This window comes from Camelus ferus, chromosome X (genome assembly GCF_009834535.1).
Source record: "Camelus ferus isolate YT-003-E chromosome X, BCGSAC_Cfer_1.0, whole genome shotgun sequence".
Lineage (NCBI taxonomy): Eukaryota > Metazoa > Chordata > Mammalia > Artiodactyla > Camelidae > Camelus > Camelus ferus.
In genome coordinates, this window is record NC_045732.1 from 41227443 (window position 1) to 41247060 (window position 19618).

The 19618-nt window shown below is 39.5% G+C and overlaps 1 protein-coding gene across 1 annotated transcript in view; it reads left to right on the top strand.

Moving 5' to 3' along the window:
- Nucleotides 1-7499, top strand: part of FAM120C (family with sequence similarity 120C) — a 96351-nt gene extending 88852 nt beyond the window's left edge. Inside the window, 1 exon segment of the mRNA XM_032475469.1 lies at nucleotides 2576-7499. Coding sequence (XP_032331360.1) covers nucleotides 2576-2827 — 252 coding nt within the window. The 3' untranslated portion in view covers nucleotides 2828-7499.
- The last annotated feature ends 12119 nt before the right edge of the window (nucleotides 7500-19618 follow it).

Genomic DNA, 19618 nt, shown 5'->3' on the forward strand with positions numbered 1-19618 from the left:
TCAGTCCTCAATCCCAGCTCAGCTCTCCTGTAGCCAGCCCTCACTGCATCCATGTTAAGCCCCACTGTCTAATGTTTTCTCAAAGAATACAAATTTGCTTTAATGTTATTTTGAGCCCAAAAGGAAACTAGAATGGTAAGTCCCCCACACAGAGCATTTTGTAGCATACTCCAAAGCCAGAAAGCAATGATTTAGGATTTTAAGCTTCTCAGCTTTTTCCAGAAGCTACTCAGTAAGGTAAAAAGGATTGCACCTAGAAGGAAAACCAGTCACTCAGATAGTTTCCCATAAGGTAGTAATGCCTTGGTGACCTCACCATGATTTGGGGTCTGATCATTAGGCATACAGTCTGAAAAACCTGAATTTTTGGTACAGTAAGAATGGATCCATCTTTCAGTGGTTGATTCAGGTTAACCAAGAACACAGTAATAGCTATGTGGATATAGCTAAAGGAGTGGGGGAGGGGAGAAGAAGGGAGGGAGTGAATGATAAAGTACTGATTTATAGTGAGAAGTAATTATCGCAATATATTGTATACTTTTCTCTAGTCACTCTTTTAAATATATGTGAGGTATTTATTATTCCCATTTTAAAGAGGAGAAAACTGAGGCTCAGAGGGGTGAAGCATCTTGCCAAAAATTACCAAGTCAGGATCCAAGTCAACATTCCAGCCTGAGCAGACTGATTCCAAAGCCCTGTGCTGTGCGAATTCCAATACAGTATAACAACTCTAATTGCAAGATTCAGACCTAGGCCTGGCTGACTCTGCTATGCATGCTCTTAACTATGCCTACCAGAGCTTTCTGTCTCTAAGAACAAGCTGCAGGGGAGGCCACGGTATGGGGTTTGCCTGGGGGCATGGAATCAAAACAGTAACATTAGCTAACATTTTTTGAGTTCTTACAGTGTGGCAGGTGCAACATGTTCTAAGTGCTTTACTGGAGTGTATCAGTGAATCCTCATGGGAACCTTGAAATAGATACTATTAGTGTTTGTAGTTTACAGATGAGCAAACTAAGGGAAAACAAGGGATGGTATATGGTCTTAAGTTTCTCTTAGCTAAGATTGCTGGGGGCACTGTTACCTCCTCTGGAGGTAGCCTGGCCAAGGAAATCCTCACGTTTTTGTTTTTGGCTAAAGCATCTTCCCTGGACAGAGCTGCTGCTGATTGCCTTGCTAACTCTCCTTTTTCTGTCCAGTCGCCCTTTCTCCAGAGTCTGAAATAATTAATTATCCCTGCTTCTTAAGTCTTCTTACATTATAGTCCTGTCTTGTTGAGATTATTCCCAGGTCACTAGAATTTTGGGCATTCTCAAATTCTTCAGTCACTTATTTGTTCCCTTTTGATTTCTTTGTTGACTCCTTTAGGTGGCTAAGTCTATCTATTACAAATTTCATCTTATTTCAGGTTCTTGAGCAAGACTTCACAATTGCACCCGTGTTGTACAGGCTTTGGAGCCAGATGATCTAGCCTTGAATCTGGCCCTGCCACTTACCAGTTCTGTGACCATGGGCAAGTTCCTTAACCTCTCTGTGCTCTATAGTTTCCTCACGTATAAAATGGAAGACTTGGTATCTTATGAGTAGATTATTAGAATTAGAGTTCTTATGAGTATTAAAGGAGATGATACATGTACTTAACCCAGAACCTGGAACATGGGAAGTACTCAATAAAAATTAATAGTTATTGTTTGTAATTGACCACAAATTCAACAGGTATTCGATTTCCATTATGTATGCTGTCTTAGTGGAAAGAACAATGTCTTTGAAGTCAAACAGACTTGGATACAAGTCTAAGCATGCAAGGGACCTAGAGCAAGTCATTTTACTTTTTTGAGCCTTGTCTGTCTTATCTGTAAAACCCAACATCAGAGTACCTGGCATGCCCAACCACTTAGTAATCATCAGAAACTGTTATTATTCCTAACAATATTCATTGAGAGCTAGCACCACACTGCAAGGTAATGCAGTTCATGTCATTAGCATTTCAAGAGCAGTCATATTTTTGAAATGAAAAGAAAAACAGGTGATTGTTTTTAGTTATGGAAGATGCTGTGGAATATTGCACAGAGATCTTATGGCTTGGTTTTTTTTCCCTTCCATTTACATGTCCAGTTTCAGCATTGGACAGTGTTGCTTGGAAGTTAAGAGAATACACTTTAGAGGCTGACTGACCTGGAGTGGAATCCTGGCCCCACCACTTTCTAGCTGTGTCTCCTTGAGCAAGTTACTTTAATCTTTCTGAGCCTCAGTTTCCTCATATAAATGGGCCATCATAATATCTACCATTTAGGGTCCCTTTTAGCATTTGAAAAAATATATTGTAAAGTTTTGTAAACGGCAGCTGTGTCGTTATCGTGTTGTCGTCATTGCCATTGGATTTGAGTCAGATCTATTTGTTGTCACCTTGAGTTCTCAGGGCAGTATCAGAGTGGACTAGGTGTGAACAAGCTGTGGGCTTTCTGGTATTTTTGAAGAACTGAAGCAGCTTCCACAGGCTAGCTTATGATCATGCTTGGGAAGGATCGGCCAGTTTGGGCCTACCATGTCTATTAAATATCTCTGTTTTTGGCAGAGCACTTCAGATGGAGTTTCTAAATCCCTGGAGCCTCATCAGAGTCGGTCCCGCTCACAGATAAATGGAAACGATGGCACATTGATCAAGGAAGAGAAGAATGATCACCTTCTGGCTCCATCACAGTGTGCCTTATCCAGAGACAGCAGCGTGTGTAACAATGGTAACCGCTACTTCCCCGGGAAGAATGGCGAGAAGAGCCGCTTACGAGAGCAAAAGCTGGGAACTGTAGCACAGCAGAAAGAGGAATAACGAGCAGAAGATGGCTTCATCAGATCAGGAAAAGGGGAAAACCTATACTTTTCTGATTTGAGGCCCAAGTTAGAGGAGGACATAAAACGCTTACCCTAGTTTTATTCAGGATTTTGATGGGGTGTTCTACCGTAGCCATCTTTCCCCCTTCCCTGTGTCTTTTCGGGGCTTCCAGACTCAGCGGTCTGCTTCTGGGGAAGCTCTGGTCAAAGATGAATGGCAACGAGACTAGTTCCTATTCTCAAATTGAATATATAGTGCCAATATTCTCGTTACCTCCCCTGAGAGTCTCGTAAGGCAGTGACTATCAGAAATCGGGTGTTATCATGTAGGATCCCTTAGAAAAGTTCCAGCTTTGATTTTCTGAGTCTTTATCATGATGCTCAAAACCCACGGGGTGGTGGAGACTGCTGTCTATGGCTTCCTAACTTGCTTTTTCTTTATGAAGTAGGAGAGCCTTCGTAGAATCAGTATCCACCTTCTTCTAACTCTTTCTCCCCACTCACCTGTGCCAGGATGTTGCACCATTGCCTCTAGCTCTGGCCTGACAATCAGATAGGTAGATGTTTTCAGGGAAGTGAGTTAGTATTGGTTATTTTATGTTATTTTATTTTATTTTATGTTGTTAATTTTATACACTTAAAAAACAAACTACCAATGGCCTTTGTACTGGGGGATTCAAGTGAGTCGGAAAAGTACTGGGCAGATTTTTCCTGCCTCTGAACTCATACATTGTTTGTAAAATAGAAGATGTGGTGCAGTTCACCCACTCCCTGCTGCCCACACCCTGAAAGAGTGGGAATCAATGTAATGAAATTGAGTATGAAAGGGAACTCAAAAGACTGCATGTGCTTACGTGTGTGTATGTGTGTATGTGGGTGTGTGGGTGTGTGTATGGGTGTTTGGGTGGATGTATATATGAATGTGTGTATCTATATGCATACACATACCCTTTATATAAAGAGACAGATCTATTTATCTATACGTATTTTATATATAGAAAAATATACGTGTATGTGTGTATACATAAATATAAATATATATATTTTCCGTATATATATATTTATAAACACGCACACACATACATACATACATGGTGATGTCCCAGAAGATTTACTGAATTTCCCAGAAACGCTTCCACTGCTATGGAGTGGTAGGTTTCAAAAGACCATATTTTAAAATCCTTACTAAGTCACAGCCCATCCAAATTATAAGATGGGCTTCTCTAAAGCAGACAAAAAGTACTTTCCAGAGATCGCCTGTTCAGAACAACAAACAGTTGGGTTGTCACAAGCTTAATCTTGAACAGAGTCCTCACATCCCATATGGTAAAAACAGGAGGTTGGAATGGGATTGGGAAGAGTCGGGCATTTCCTAATGAAGGAGAAGCCTGGCTGGGAGAGAGAAAGGGGATGGGAGGTGATTAGCAGGGCTTGCAGCCAATGTGGAGGAAATCTCATCTGCAACTCCAGGCGCAAACTGGCCTCAGGCTAGAATCAATTGCAATGAATCCCTGAAGGAGAGAGGACTAGCATTGGAAAGATGGGGTAGGGAAGTGTGAGGAAATTGACAATTTGATTTTACACGCCTAGATTGTTTCATTTGTTCATTGACATTTTGACTACTGGATCTTTTCATTTGCTTTGCAAGGAAGACTTCAGAGGACTCTGGCCCGGGCCTTAGAGGTATTCTGTAAAAGGTTCCCAGCTCCCCAGGTGAGGCCAGAATCTGCCCAGGATAAAGAAGCTGTTCCTCCTTGCCGGAGATACTCTTGAGACAACCTTGCATTTCCAGTTTCCCTCCTCAGCAACCTATGTATGAGGGATGGGAAGATGGCTTGCAACAGATTAGCATTGTGTCTTCATTCAGGAATTGAGGCTTCCAGCCTCCTACACCTCCTTTTGGGCTTTGTTATATTCTTGCCCAAGAAGTACCATTTCTACAGGAATACAACTGACTAGACTCATAGCAGGGTTCTCTCTTTTTGAAAAACCCCATGCACCTTAACCCAGAGCAGGTCCTTGGTGATTTTTTTTCCCCAGACAACCAAAGGGCTGTTTGCTCGCTACCCATTTACAATGAGTGTATCATCATGAGAGATTGAAAACAGTCTCAGACTGTTTTATCCTGGTCTGGCCCAGTTTAAGAGAACCCACAATTTGCAGGGGGAGGGAGCTCTAGAATGCCTCTCCCCCTGCCCAGACACTTCTTACATAAACCAAAGCAGGATGACAAGACTGCATACCCAGCCAGATATAACCAAGAACAAGGTGTACGAAAGCCTCAATGGAATTGGCTCCCCTAATTTGCTTCCCTCCTCTTTTCTTAACCTGCCCAGCCTTTCACATCTTGAAGGTTAGCACTTCTATATCCAGTAAGAGAGGGATTTAGTCGTGAACTTAGGTGGCTTGGAAATTTCTTTCTCCAACCACGGAGGGAGGAATCCTTTGGAGCTCTAAGAATAACCAGAATCACTGAGCTGTGTTAAATTAAATCATGTATCTATCTATTTCCATTTGCTAATAGGAAGTACTTGGTGTTACATGGAAAGGTATTGTCTTCAGTTGCTGTTTCTGTGCATCTTGAATCTATCAGACACAATCAGATGACAGTATTGTTAACTCTCACAGCATTAAGAAGATTTCTTATTTTGTAGGCATTCACTGTGAGAAGTAAACTTGTTGCTTTGACAGGGATGATTCCAGTTTGCCAAAAGGCCTGCTTTCTCCCTTCCACACACCTCTACTTTCTCCTAGCCTGGCCCAGGATGAAACAAGTGGCTCACTTCCAACTTTGATTTTTATTTGGATTCAGCATGTTGGGTTGGGAAGGTTAAGGAAAGAGCCATGAAGGGCCATATTCCTATATTTTAATTCACCTGCCAAAACATACTACTTAGAAGCCAGAAAGACTAAGGTTTATTACTGGAAGATTAACTTTTTCTAATCAGAAGGTTAACTTTTTGTAATTTCTTTCAAATTAGGGAAGATTAGTCTGATTTTTGCTGTGAGTACCACTTGAAGAGATTGTCATCCTTCACTTGAGGTTCAAATTCTGACTATGATGTGGCCTCTCTTGAACAAAATCATGTAGGGACCCCCAGAAATGACCCCTTTACCTTGTGGGGCCACAAGCAAAAGCACCCTGGATGTATATAGCCACTGGTTCCCAAGGACTTGCAGTTCTTGATTTCTGCCAGTGTGTCTTAGGGTCAGCCTATAACTCCCACCCTTATTCAGTGGCCAGTCTAGTCTGGACCAGGCCTGACAAACTTCTGCTCTCTTGTATCATTTTCATTCTGAGCCAGTAGGACTTCAGATAGACTTTAAAGCCCAAGACATGACACTTGCTTTGGCTAGTGACATTTGATTTTTGTCTCCATCCTGATTTTCTGGCATCGTTGGCCAAGTCACATTAACTTTTTTTTTTAATCACTGAGAAAAACCGCCAGATAAGGCATTAGGGAGGGTGATTAAGGAGGGAGGTGGGGGGAGGAAGGCTTCTGTAGGGTAGAAAGAATGTAGAAGTAACTGGTTATAGTGATACAGTCCGCTGGAACCTTAGAAGGCTCCTGTGGGCATGTCAGTGGTACTCTTTCTGCCTCTAAGACACCCCCCCCTACTTTGAAATGACAATACAAGTAGACCACAGTTTAAAGTAGTTAGTGTAATTCTACTAAGGTTTAATCATTATACTTGTTCATTTCCTGATGCATATTTCCTAAATATGCTTGGGGGTTGGTGGGGGTGGGGGGGTGGGTAAGTTTTCACTGTTTCACTGTTTATCACCCTATGTTTTTCCCTCTCTTGTGACTTTGGCATCTTTTATTTGACTTTCCATTTTCTTTTCCCTTGGCTTATTGCAGTAGTCTGCTGGTGCAGGTAGCGCTCAGTGCACCTCTTCCCCTATTACTGCTAATTATCTTCAGTATTGTCAGAGGTTATTTTGATGTTCTAAGAAGATAACTTCATTTTTTACAAAAAAAAAAATCTTTTCCAAGTTAAAAGTGAAACAAAATACCCCCTGTGCTAGGGTGCCCATTGCAGCTTTTGACATTGCCCTTGTACTTTTATAGATGCTCTTTTTGTCCGTGTTGATAGTAACTAATGACTAGTGAATTTTCATGTGAATGAAACAAAATAAATATTTCAGACTTTTTTAATCTCTCATAACCCTGCCAAATCTGATGACTTCATTTTAGTTACTTCCCAGAAGACACTTCCCTTCCCACCTTTTATTTTATTCTATTCTATTCTATTTTTAGAATAACATACTAGGTAAAGAAACTTTAACTGCAGAGTCAATAATTTTTAGTGCTCCCTGGTAAATGATGTTGCTGACAAAAGTAATAAATTCTTTCATTGTTTTTTCCTGTGTTAATATCTCTTCTGTGCTCTTGACAGTGTGTTTAGTGGATGGATAATATGTGTTTCTCTTCCAAATCCCCTGCCTTTTTGGCCCACCTCACCACAAAAGCTCCATAGTTTATTAATGTAAGTTTGAATGGATGCTTCTTAGGGGAAACTGCAGGAGTTAACGAAATCATGTTTCAGAAAGGAATGAAAATGTCTCAGGAGTTGTTCTGTGATGGAAATTGGTCTGTTGTTCTGTTAATGCTGATGGAAAGAAACTTACAGTGCTTAATAAAAGTCTATTCTTTTAGTTAAAAAAATTGTGAAATAATTTGGGGTGTGTGAAGTTTAATTTCTTCTCCCATTTCTGGACTCCTTTCTGCAAGTGGAAGATACACTTGGCTCAATTCTGAAGTGTTGTGCAGATATTTTGGAGCCTATTTGTAGTTGAATATCAGGGCAAGAGAGCCAGTACAAGAATCATCGAAAGGAAGGGCATATTTTGCTTCCTGCTGAACATCTTTATTTGGATGTTCTAAAGGTACCTTTGACTTGCCATTGCCCAAGCTGAACCCATCCTCTCTTCTGAAGCCTGCTCCTCTCCATGAGCGACACTACCTTCTACTCAGATGTCTAAACCACAAACCAGCCTGGGAGTTATCCTAGACCCGTGCCTTCCCCTCATTTCTCAAATCCAATTCATGACAATATCTCTTGGTACCACTCAACCATCATTCTGTTTCTCGCATCTGTTTTCTCTCTTCACTTGCTGTGGCTTAGTTTAGGCCTCTTCGTGTCTCACCGGAACTGTTGCGGTTGCTCCCGTCTTATTCCTAATCAGGAAATTGTGAACAAATTTCGTGTCTAAATGTGTGTACCTTTTCCCAGTGAAAGGGCCCATACCTTTTTCAGATTCTTAAAGAAGTCTATGATCCAAGAGACGTTAAGAACCACTGCTTTAATCCACCATGCTTCTTAGCTTCCAGAGTAATCTGTCTTTCTAACATGCTGCATGCCCTCTTCCATGGTCCCTTCATGATCTGGCCCCTGACCACTCCTCTAGCTTCATTTTCTGCCACCTCAACTCACTCTAGCAATAGAAAAATGCATCCTATAGACATTAAGCTGTTAATATCCTCTTCTCATTTGCTTATACCATTGCCAAGAATGCCTCTCTCCACTCATCTCTGGTACAGTCTCAACTGCCCCCTCCCCGTGCCCCAAGGTTCAGCTCATGTCTTTGTGATTCTTTTCCTGATCCCTTATAGGGATCCCTGTACAGACTCATCACAGCCAGTCCCTATAGCGTTTTGCTCCATCTCTGCCCCTAGAATAAACTTGACCATCTCTGTCTTCTTGGCATCTGCCACCCAGCAATGCACTTAGAAATGTCTGATGACTAAATCAGGAACAGCTAAAAAACACCTTTGAAAATGTTCCCTGGTGCAAAGGAGATGGTAGACTTCTTAGGCAAAGCATGTGATGGTGGTAAAAACGCAAGATTAAATAGGAAGGTTCATCACTGAATGGAATTCATTTAAATATGCTTTTTTACTGAAGCATAGTCAGTTTACGACGTGCCAATTTCTGGTGTACAGCATAATAGTTCAGTCATACATATGCATACATATATTCATTTTCATATTCTTTTTCATTATAGGTTACTACAAGATATTAAATATAGTTCCCTGTGCTATATATATAGTAGAAAACTTGTTTATCTATTGTATATATAGTAGTTAGTATCTGCAAATCTTGAACTCCTAATTTATCCCTTCCCACCTCCTCCCCCCACTGATAACCATAAGTTTGTTTCCTGTGTCTGTGAAAAAATTGAGCTCTGAGTCATCTTTGAGCAATAGACGGATGCTTGGAGCAGAGTCTGGAGCCAGGACTCTAGGGCATTCTTACCTTACTGCTTCTGCTGAGTGATGCTAGCTGGGCTGGGCCTCCCTGACTGCTCTGTGCCTTATGTTTCCTGATGATAAAAGGAAACAGCTGAGCCTAAAGGTGAACATTAGCAGTTAATAAAGCTTGTAAACACCCTTACATGAAAACTCTATTATTTGTAACACACTTTGTTTTATATTTGGTTTGTTATGGCGATAGATGTCTTTTCCTAGCCTTTGATCTTTGGGTGTTGGGACTCAGAATGTAATCGTGGGAAATCTTTAGCATTTGGCTTTTAGTTACTGCTTATTGAGGACCTGTGAGGTACCAAGCATAGTACTGGGCTCTTGTACATTATGTCTAATGTCTCTAAAACTGCAAAGGAAGCACTACCCTCACTTTACATGTGAGCAAACTGATTCAGTGGTGCCCAAGTTCACACATAGCTAATAAGTGATTAAAAACCAAGGTTCTAAATCTAAGTTTGCTTTGACTATGTATATAACTTTTTCATGGACTTGGGGGAGAAAGTGACCAAGAATGAAAATATCTCTTCTAAAATCACCAAGCATTAGGAACAATGTGAACCTGGAACATTGTCTTCTGTTTATATCTTCTACAACTAGTCTTCATTTGTGTGTGAGAAATACGAAAATTCTGTGGTCATCTATTAGAAGCAGACATAGAACGTCATCTATCAGGCGCTTACTATGTGCCAGAGAGAGTTCTAGGTACTTTATTTTATACATTTTAAAACATTTTCATTTTATGATTTAGTCCTTATATATTCATACTCTCTGAGCAAAGGGGAGTGTATCAGTTAGGATAGGCTAGATTTTGCTGCAGTAACAACCCCAAAATCTTAACATAATAAAGGTATGTTTCTTGCTCATTATGTCCAACATGGATTGGCAGGAGAGCTCTGTTCATCCAAAGTCACTTGAGAACTCAAACCAAGTAAGGGGAAGGAATGTGATCAAAATCCACATTGACTTTTTTTGGTAGAGGGCAAGGTAATTAGGTTTGTTTGTTTGTTTAATGGAGGTACTGAGGATTGAACCCAGGACCTCTGTGCATACTAAGCACGCACTCTACCACTGAGCCACTACCCTCACCCCAACACTGACTCTATAAAAACTTAAAATGTCACACATCACTTATCTCTTTTCATTGCCCAAAGAAAGTCACATGGTTGCACCTAATTTGCATAGAGATGAAAAAGTACAATTCTGCTATGTTCCTGGAACAAGGGAGAGGTAAGTTTGGTGAGTTGCAATAATAGTATCACAGGGAGAAATGACCCATTTCTGGGTAGATTTGATTCATCGACTTTTGGCTGGTTGTCATTAGCTGACACTTGAGTCATTACACCTAGAGTTTGGAACGAAATAGTGAAGCATTCATTCCCATTCCCATGTCAGAGGGATTCTCTGCATGTGGGCTCAAGTGAATATAATCTGGTGGTAACACAAGCATTGAGTTTAGCTCCTCTAGCCCACCCTTTGGGCGTGGTTGTGAGGATGAAATGACACAGTGTCTGTGAAGTGCCTGGAATAAATTGCAGCCTCAGTAAATGTTAGCTGTTGTTATGGGTTTGGCTGGAGGAGGGGGATAGGTTGGAGTAGATGAAAGACTTGTCTCCACTCCCAGTCCTGATTTCCTCATCACACATTCTTTCCTAGCCTATAATCTGGCGTCAACCCTTCCCATTTGAATGTGGCTACTTCCAAAGGTGACTACTGTGCTCCCAGTCACCAAGTCCAGGGTTTTCATGAGGACTGCATCTTGCTGAGGATGTCCATGATAATTGACACCGAAATACAACCCATTTCCTGAAACTCTCTGGTTTCCCTGACACTTTTCTACTGTTTCTCTTTCCTTTTTTGCCTCCTTTAAAAAATGATTAGGTACTATTTGATAAACACAAAAGGACATATGTATAATATATGTTATGAAATCGATAATAAAATGAACACTGAGAACACTAAGAACCACCCCATCTCTCTGCCTTCCCCAGAGGTAAACAGTATCTTGAGTTTTATTTTTCATTCCCTTATCTTCTTTTTAAATAGTTTTATCACATGTAATTATCCCCCAAACAATATATTGTTAGGTTGTATTTGCTTTTTAATTTGATGAAAATGTCATTTTTATGTAGTCTTTTGCAACTTCCTTTTCTCACCCAACTTGATTTCTCTAAGACTCAAACGTATGGTTTGTTGTAATGGTAGTTAATTTATTTTCACTTCTGTATACTCTTCTGTTGTGTGACTATACCACAATTTATTTACCCATTCTCTGCCCAATGGAAATACGGCTTTTTTCCATTAATGTTGCCACAAACGCTCACACACACATGTCCGACTGGGACCTAAGGCATGCAAATGCTCACCTTTATAAGATAGTGACAAAATTGTTTCAAAAAGTAGAATTAAATAGGAATAATAATGCCTGCCTTATCTCCCTTTCAGGTAGTTGTGAGAGTTACACAAGATAGTGAATGTGAAAATACTTTCAATACATTAAGAAGACAGTTGACATACTGGTTTTGAGTCCAAGCTCAAAATCCTCAAAGTTGCCTCATGTGCATACTGGTTTCAAGGACCAGAAAGACTAAGACTGTTCCATGTCAGTTTGAAGTATTTATAGGATTTTCTGATGACAAAGACTAGACTCTTGGATTCTGATGCTGATATCTGTCTGTCTGTTTTTTCTACCTGACCAGCAGCCTTTCCTCATTTCTTCCAGTAGTAGCACGTCAATTTTCCAAGGAAATAACTCTTCCATTTTTGGAAGCATCCTCAAGTGACCTGCTCTTCCCAGCCAGCTCACTGAGGTTATTAACTGTTGTTGTCATGGCTTTGTTTGCCTGCTTGCTTTGTTCTGCTTGCTCTTTAAAGACTCCTTTTACTTCTGATAAACCCAGCATGATAATTTGATTACAAAAATGGCCACAGTTGTTCACATCTCCCTGCATCTACATCTTTTGCAGCTCTTCCCATTAAGAGATGGCATCTATATCTCCACCCTTCAAATCCGGACTAGTCTTGTGTTTTGTTTTGGTCAGTAGACTGTTGCAGAAGTGATATTATGTCAGTTATAAGCCTTGCATGCTTTTGCTTACTCTCTTGGACCTCGGGAACTACCATGTGAATGAGCCTTCAGGAGGATGAGAGACCCATTTGTCCAGTTATAACCAGCCAGACCAGCCTAGACCTGTCAGCCCCCAGCCAAACCACCAACAGACTACAGATACATGAGTGAGCCCAGCCAAGATCAGCCAAGCCTTGTCCACATCAACAGAGCACCAACTCACAGACACATGAGCAATAATAAATGGTTTGGTTCAAGCTACTGAGTTTTGGGGATGGTTTGTTATGCAGTGGTTGCTAATTCACACATCCAGCAATACAATAAAAATTGTGTTTTAGGCAGGATCTAGTTGTTCGGTAGCAGGAAGGCCCTTCAGGATATTTAGCCTTCTGTACTGCCTCTGACTACTTTCTTTCCTTCTTAGCATGTCTCTTAAGATTAGCATTCCTCAGAGTTTCTGTTCTCAGACATCTTGTCACTATTCTTTCTTCCTGGTCAGTTTCATCCTAGCCTCCTGGCCTCAGCTCTTACCTGTATACAAATGACTCCCAAATATACCTCTGTGTGAACTGTCCTGAGCCAGGGCAGAGTTCAAATGGTCGGCTGGACACATCCAGATAATTGTCTCCCAGAAAAATCACGACTCAATATGTTTCAATGTGAAGTCTTGCTCACACCCCTTCATTGTTTCCTGTACCTCCTCTTCCTCCATCTTGATTCCTCTGTCTCTGGTTAATGTCACTACCATCTTTATCCTCGTATAACCCAGGCCAAAAACCTCATCATCTCAAGCTCTCCTCATTCCACATGCCCAATCATTCTACAGTGTCTCGTATCTGTCCCTTCCTCTCTATTTTCAAAGCCCTTCCCCCCTTCCTTCTTTTTCCTCTTCTCCTATTTCTTTTTTCTTGCTGTCAATGTGTGATCAGTGGTCCAGCAACATTAGCATCACTTGGGAACCAAATTAGAAAAGCAAAATATTGGGCCGCACCTCATGTCTATTCAATCAGAATCTGCATCTTAACAAGATCCCTATATAATTCATATGCACATTAAAGTATAATAAGCAGCTCCTTAATTAAGCCTCAATCTGAACAGGTATAAGTCCTCATCAGTTTATAACCTGTGCACCATGTTGGTGGCACTCAAGCCTGGCTACTGATCAGAATATCTGAGAAGTGTTTAATTTTCTATTCCTCTTTTCAAGATTTAACCTTTTAGTGGGGAGGGTGTAGCTCAAATGGTAGAGTGTATGCTTAACATGCATGAGGTCCTGGGTCCAATCCCTGGCACCTCCTCTAAAGATAAATAAGTAAATGTAATCACCTCCCCCTGCCTGCCCCCCAAAATTTAAAACTTTTAAAGAAAGAAATATTGATTTAAAAAGAGTTTTAAAAAGACTTAATCTTTTAAAAAATAACACTTATTAGTTGTTTTTCCAATACAGAAATACAAAGAAGGAAATTAAAATGGGTCTATGCCTTGCCCAGATAACTCCAAATGACATTTCTTTAAAAAAAAAAAAAAAAAAAAAAAGGAAAATTTACCTAAGGTTAGACAACTCAACAGAATAAACATGTACAAAATGAAGACTGAGACACCTCTAGCACCACCTCAATCCCAACCCTTTTCATCAAACATAGCCATTCTTAATCAGAATTTACCTTCCAGGAAATAATCAAACATATACCTGCAGATATTTATCTGTTTATCTATTCTTTTGTTTTAAAAAGTATAAATTACTCCCTTTTAGTCAGCATGATTTTTTATACTTAATATATCTTAGCGATATTCTTCTGTGAGCACATACAGAATATTTCATAAATTTTAACACTACATAGTATTCCATTAGATGAATGATTCCATCAGATGGATCAATTCCCTATTGACAAGCATTTTGATTGCTTTCAGTTTTAGCTATTACAAAGAATGCTGCAATGATCATCCATGGACATATATTTTGGTAAATTTCTACAGGTATATCCATAGGGTAAATTTTAAATGGCAAGATTGCTGGGTATATTGGTTAAGATGTTCTGGTTACAAGTAACAAAACCCAACTCCAGTGGTAGGGTGAGCTAGAGCTACCCAGTGTCTTTAAGTCTCTCTGCTGTGCAGTTCCTACTTTATCCAAGTGGTTTTCTAAGTGTGGACCCTGAACCAGCAGCATCAGCATCATCTTGAACCTCTTAGAAAAGGAAGTTCTTAGTCCCTACCACAGACCTTAGCATCTGAAGCTCCGGGAATGGAGATCAGCATTCTGTGTTTTAACAGACTAGGTGATTCTGATGCACACTAAAGGCTGAGACCCGGTACTTTAGCCAAGGTGGTCATGAGATGGCTGCCAGTGGCGATGGAGGCTTTGAGTCTCTTCCTTTAAGTCCAGCAGAGAAGAGAAAACTCTGATTCAGCATTCCAAATGAGCAGGACTCCCAAGGTGCTCCCTAATTTGCTTGCTTAGGTCACAAGTCCTCCCCTGAAACAATAATGTCTGAAGTCAGAAGAACTGCAAGTAGGATCAGTTTATCCCAAAATACATAGGCTATGAGTGGGAAGAATAGATACACAAATAAAAATCTACAAATTGTTAGGAAAGAAAGAGTGGGGAATGACTACTCAGAAGGCACTGGCAAAGCCCACAACATTCAGTCAAAGAACATGTGTGTGTTCTATTTTGATATATATTGCCAACGTATACTTGAAAAAAGTTGTAGTAACTTCAGTCCCACCAATAGTGTATGAAAGTATCTGTATTTCCTCATACCCTCACTTACTCTACATATAATCTAAACATCTCCCAGTCTAACAGGTAAAGATGGTATTTTATTGTTTTGATTTACATGCCTTTAATCACAAATGAGCTTGAACATCTTTTCAAATCTTTATTGATGTGTGTATGTCTTTCTCTGTAAATAACCTGCTTATTCTTTAGCTCATTTTACCATTGGGTTTCGTCTTTTTCATATTAATTCTTCTGGCTCATTGTAAATTAAAGAAAGTAGCCCTTTGTCATATATGATGCAAATGTTTCCCCCATTTTGTTGATCTTTTGCATTTGTCTATGTTTTTGTTTTTTGAGTTTTTTTTGCCCCACAAAGCTTTCGACTTTCATGCAGTAAAATTCCTCAGTATTTTTCTTTATTGGCCTCTGGGTCTGGGATTCTTCTTTAAAAGGGCCTTCCCCCATGTCTACCTTTCCAGGTGAACATTTATATCATTTGTCAAGTCTTTAAAGGTTTTAAGAATTTCCAGACCTAGTGAAGCAGATTTTTAAAATGTGACACTCTGTACTGGGTCGAATAGTGCCCCCCCAACCAAATTCATGTCCACCCAGAACCTGTGACTGTGACCTTATTTGGAATACAGCCATTGCAGGTATACCCATGTTAACATGAGGTCATATTCCATTAGGATGGACCTTAATCCAACATTGGGGTCCTTATAAGAAGAGAGAAATTCAGGTACACAGAGAGAACACCATGTGACAATGGAGAAGGAGATATATCTACAAGTCAAAGGATGTCAAGAACTGCAACCACCAGAAACCAGAAAGAGCCAAGGAAGAATTCTCTGCTAGGGCTTTCAGAGTGAATGTGGCCTGCCAACATCTTGATTCCAGGCTTCCAGCCTCCAGAACTGTGAGACAATAAATTTCTGTTGTTTTAAGCCACCCAGTTTATGGTGCTTTGTTGCAGCAGTCCAAGGAAACTAATACACACTATCTAAATTTTAAAAAATCTCCAAGTGTGATTCCAATACATCACCAGAGTTGAGAACCACTGGTTCTCATTTTTGGGGTGGACATATATTTTTTCTATATTTCTAGGAGAGGAATTTCTAGATCACATGGTAAGTCTATATTTACCCTGTTGAGGAACTGCTGGACTGTCTTCAAAACTGGCATTTTATATTCCCACTAGTAGTGTAAGAGGGCTCCAATTTCTCCACATTCTCACAATATTTGTTATCTGACTTTTTGAGTCTAGCCATCCTAGTGGCTATGAAGTGGTATCTCATTGTGGTTTTGATTTGTATTTCCCTGATGGCTAATGTTGTTGAGCATATTTTGGTAATTTGTATGTCTTCTTTAGACAAATATCTATTCAGATCCTTTACCTATTTTAAATTGGGTTATTTGTCTTTATTTTATTGAGCTGTGGGAATTCTTTAATCGGAACCATTCCTAACCCACTCAGTATTTAGTAGAAGTAGAAAAACAGAATGACTGAAATAGTTTTCCTTCAGAAAAGAGTCCTGGTGTTGAGACAATCAACTATCCTTTTGGGGGAAAAAAAGCTATCCTTATATCATATCAAATTCACTATAATAAACTCTAAACATTTTCTAGAAGCTGGGAACAAGACAAAATCATGGAGTTCCAAATCTAAGGAGAGATAGATCATGAACAAATGAACAAAAAAATTTGGAAAACTTCAGAAAGAGGTGGTCTATGAAGAAAATAAATCAAGGTAATGAACTACAGCACATCTTAATGGGGAGTGGTGGTTAATTTAGTTAAGGTGGTCAGGGAAGGCCTTTTGGAAGAAGCAATATTTGAGCTGAGCCCTGAAGGTGTCAGTCACAGGAAGATCTGAGGGAGGAGAGTTACAGAGAGCAGAAATGCAAAAGTTTTGAGAAGAAAATGAGTTTAAGGTAGGTTAAAGACCTAAATGGAAAGCACTATAACAGAATGAGAAGGAAAAAAAAGATAAAATATGGTTATTGCCTTGGATAAGGAAGGCCTTCCAAAACAAAAAACAAAATGGAAAAGCCACAGAAGAGAAGACTGATATAAATATATCAAATGACTATGCAAACATTTAAAACTCTGTATGATCACACAAGCCATAAACATGTTACACATTATGGGAAAATATCAGCAAAATATATAAAGGTTTAATATACAGAAATATAAATAACTCCTACAACTTAATGTGGAAAAGACAACCCTGTAAGAAAAACCAGGCAAAGGTTAACAGTTCACAGAGGATGGACCAATAAACATCATTTGAGAAGATGCTCAACTGCACTAGTGAGGGAAAACGCAAATTAAAAACAAACACATGAAATCCCAGTCTGTCCCTTCCCACCCGCTGCCTAGGATTTCAAAATGTAGAATAGATAAACAAGATTATACTGTACAGCACAGGGAAATATACACAAGATCTTATGGTAGCTCACAGAGAAAAAAATGTCTCAGTGAATATATATATGTTCATGTATGACTGAAAAATTGTGCTCTACACTGGAATTTGACACAACATTGTAAAATGATTATAACTCAATAAAAAATGTTAAAAAAACAAAAAAAAATAAATGTCATTTTTTTCACACACACACACAAAAACACGTTACCATTTCTTCCTCCATCAGATTGGCAAACAGTTTAAAGGTCAGAGTCTTAGGAAATGTGAAACTACACTGCTGATGGGAGTGAAAATTGGCATGATGCTTTTGAAAGGCAATTTGGCAGTATGTATTAAGATTGAAAATATTCATACCCCATGGCCCAGCAACCCCTCTGAGTGTCCTTCTAGAGAAACATGCCTATGCACGAGGAGGCCCCTACTGGTATGTTCTCAGCAGCTTCGTATTACTGAGAAATAAAACCACTTTAAACATCCATCAGGGGAGTGAAAAAAGAAATCAAGACTCATGCGAATTATGGAATTTCCTGAACAAGAATTCAAAAAAGAACAAAGTTGATTTTTTCTTTCTGTAGAAAGATCTCCAAGACATTGCCAAGTGAAGAAAGCAGTTGGCCAAATGATACGGACAGTATGTTCCTGTTCACGAGAAAATGCTAAACAGCCACACTAACCTCCATATTTCTGTCATCATCTTGTCTCTACCCGCCCCCACCCCCTACTCCCAAAGGAGAGGAGTTTGGTTAGTGAGGCTGTTTGAGTGGCGACCATCCCCTCACATCATCTCACAAGTACCATCTAGCAGTAGTGGGAGCCTGCTACATAATTTGTGGGGCCCAATGCAAAATGAAAATGGAGGGCTCCTTGTTCAAAAACCAGGGTAGAGGTGGGAAGTACAGTTAAGGAGATTAATATGTGGTTTTTTCCTTTAAAAATATTTTATTACTTTTCAATATAATAGGGATAATAGTGACACATGAATAACAACATAAATTTACAAATTGCAGAACAACATTTTCCCGTAATTTATATAATAAAATAAATAATAACATGTTACTAATATACCTTGATAGATTTTTCTGGCTCAATTTTCTGCAAATTCAATGATATAGTCCTCAAAATTTGTATTTTTAGCAATTTCATTTTCAACCAATATAACTGAATGCAACATCAGTCACAAGAGTGCAAATGTTTGGTAAGTTTTTATTTTGAAAAGGAACTTTCAGCTGATGCAACTGTTACTGGCACTGTTTTCTGTAGGCTATGACAACATTAGGATAGATTTCTGATAAGTTATTTCAAACTACAAATTTTAATGCATCTAGAGCTGATGATTCTTGTAGAACAATTTTTCAAAAAAGATTTAACTCTTTGTACAAATCAGTTTTGTCTAAGTCTGATTCTAATTTTAAATGTAAATTTATACAATGGCATTTAATGTTTCCTGTGACATTTCCTGTAACTTGTAGAGATCTGCTATAGATTGAATGCTTGTATCCCTGCCCTCAAATTTATATGTGGAAATCCCAACCCCCAATGTGATGGTATTAGGAGGTGGGGCCTTTGGTAGGTGATTAGGTCTTGAGACTGGAGCCCTCATAAGTGAGATTTGTGCCCTTATAAGAGAGACTCTGAAGAGCTCCTTCACCCCTCCCACTACTGCAAGAAGATCACCATCTATGAACCCAAAAGTGGGCGTTCAATAGACAGTGAATCTGCCAGCACCTTGATTTTGAACTTCCCAGCCTCCAGAACTGTGAGAAATAAATGTCCATTGGACACTCAGTTTACAGCATTTTTGTTATAGCAGCCTGAACAGACTAAGACAAGGTCACACAAGAAATGGAAAATGACTTCAAAATTTATTTATAATTCAAAACGCATGTTTATGCATTCTACCACTGTATCTTCAATTCTAAGGAAGACACTTTTAAATTGCCTTCCTCATTAATAGCAGGTTCATCCAAAGCTTTCATCCACTGTGCCTAATGTGATGATCTTTAAACTTAATTTCCATTTCTTAATCTGTGGATATTTACTTTGCAATTTTGCACCTGTTTTCAAAACAACAGATTCCAAACTCTTCAAAGAGTTCTAATAACTCCCTGATGTACCTTACCGCAAAGTCCATGAGTACCTTTTAATTTTGTAATAATTTACTGGCAAAGTTCATTGCCTGAGTGCCAGCAGTTCCTGTCCCAGTGCTCAGGCCAGAGCTAATATTTGTGCAAATGCTGCAGGGACAGGCTCTGGTAACAGAAAGGCAAGGTTGCCTCTCACCGCAGGTCCCGTCACTGCCCCAATGCAGA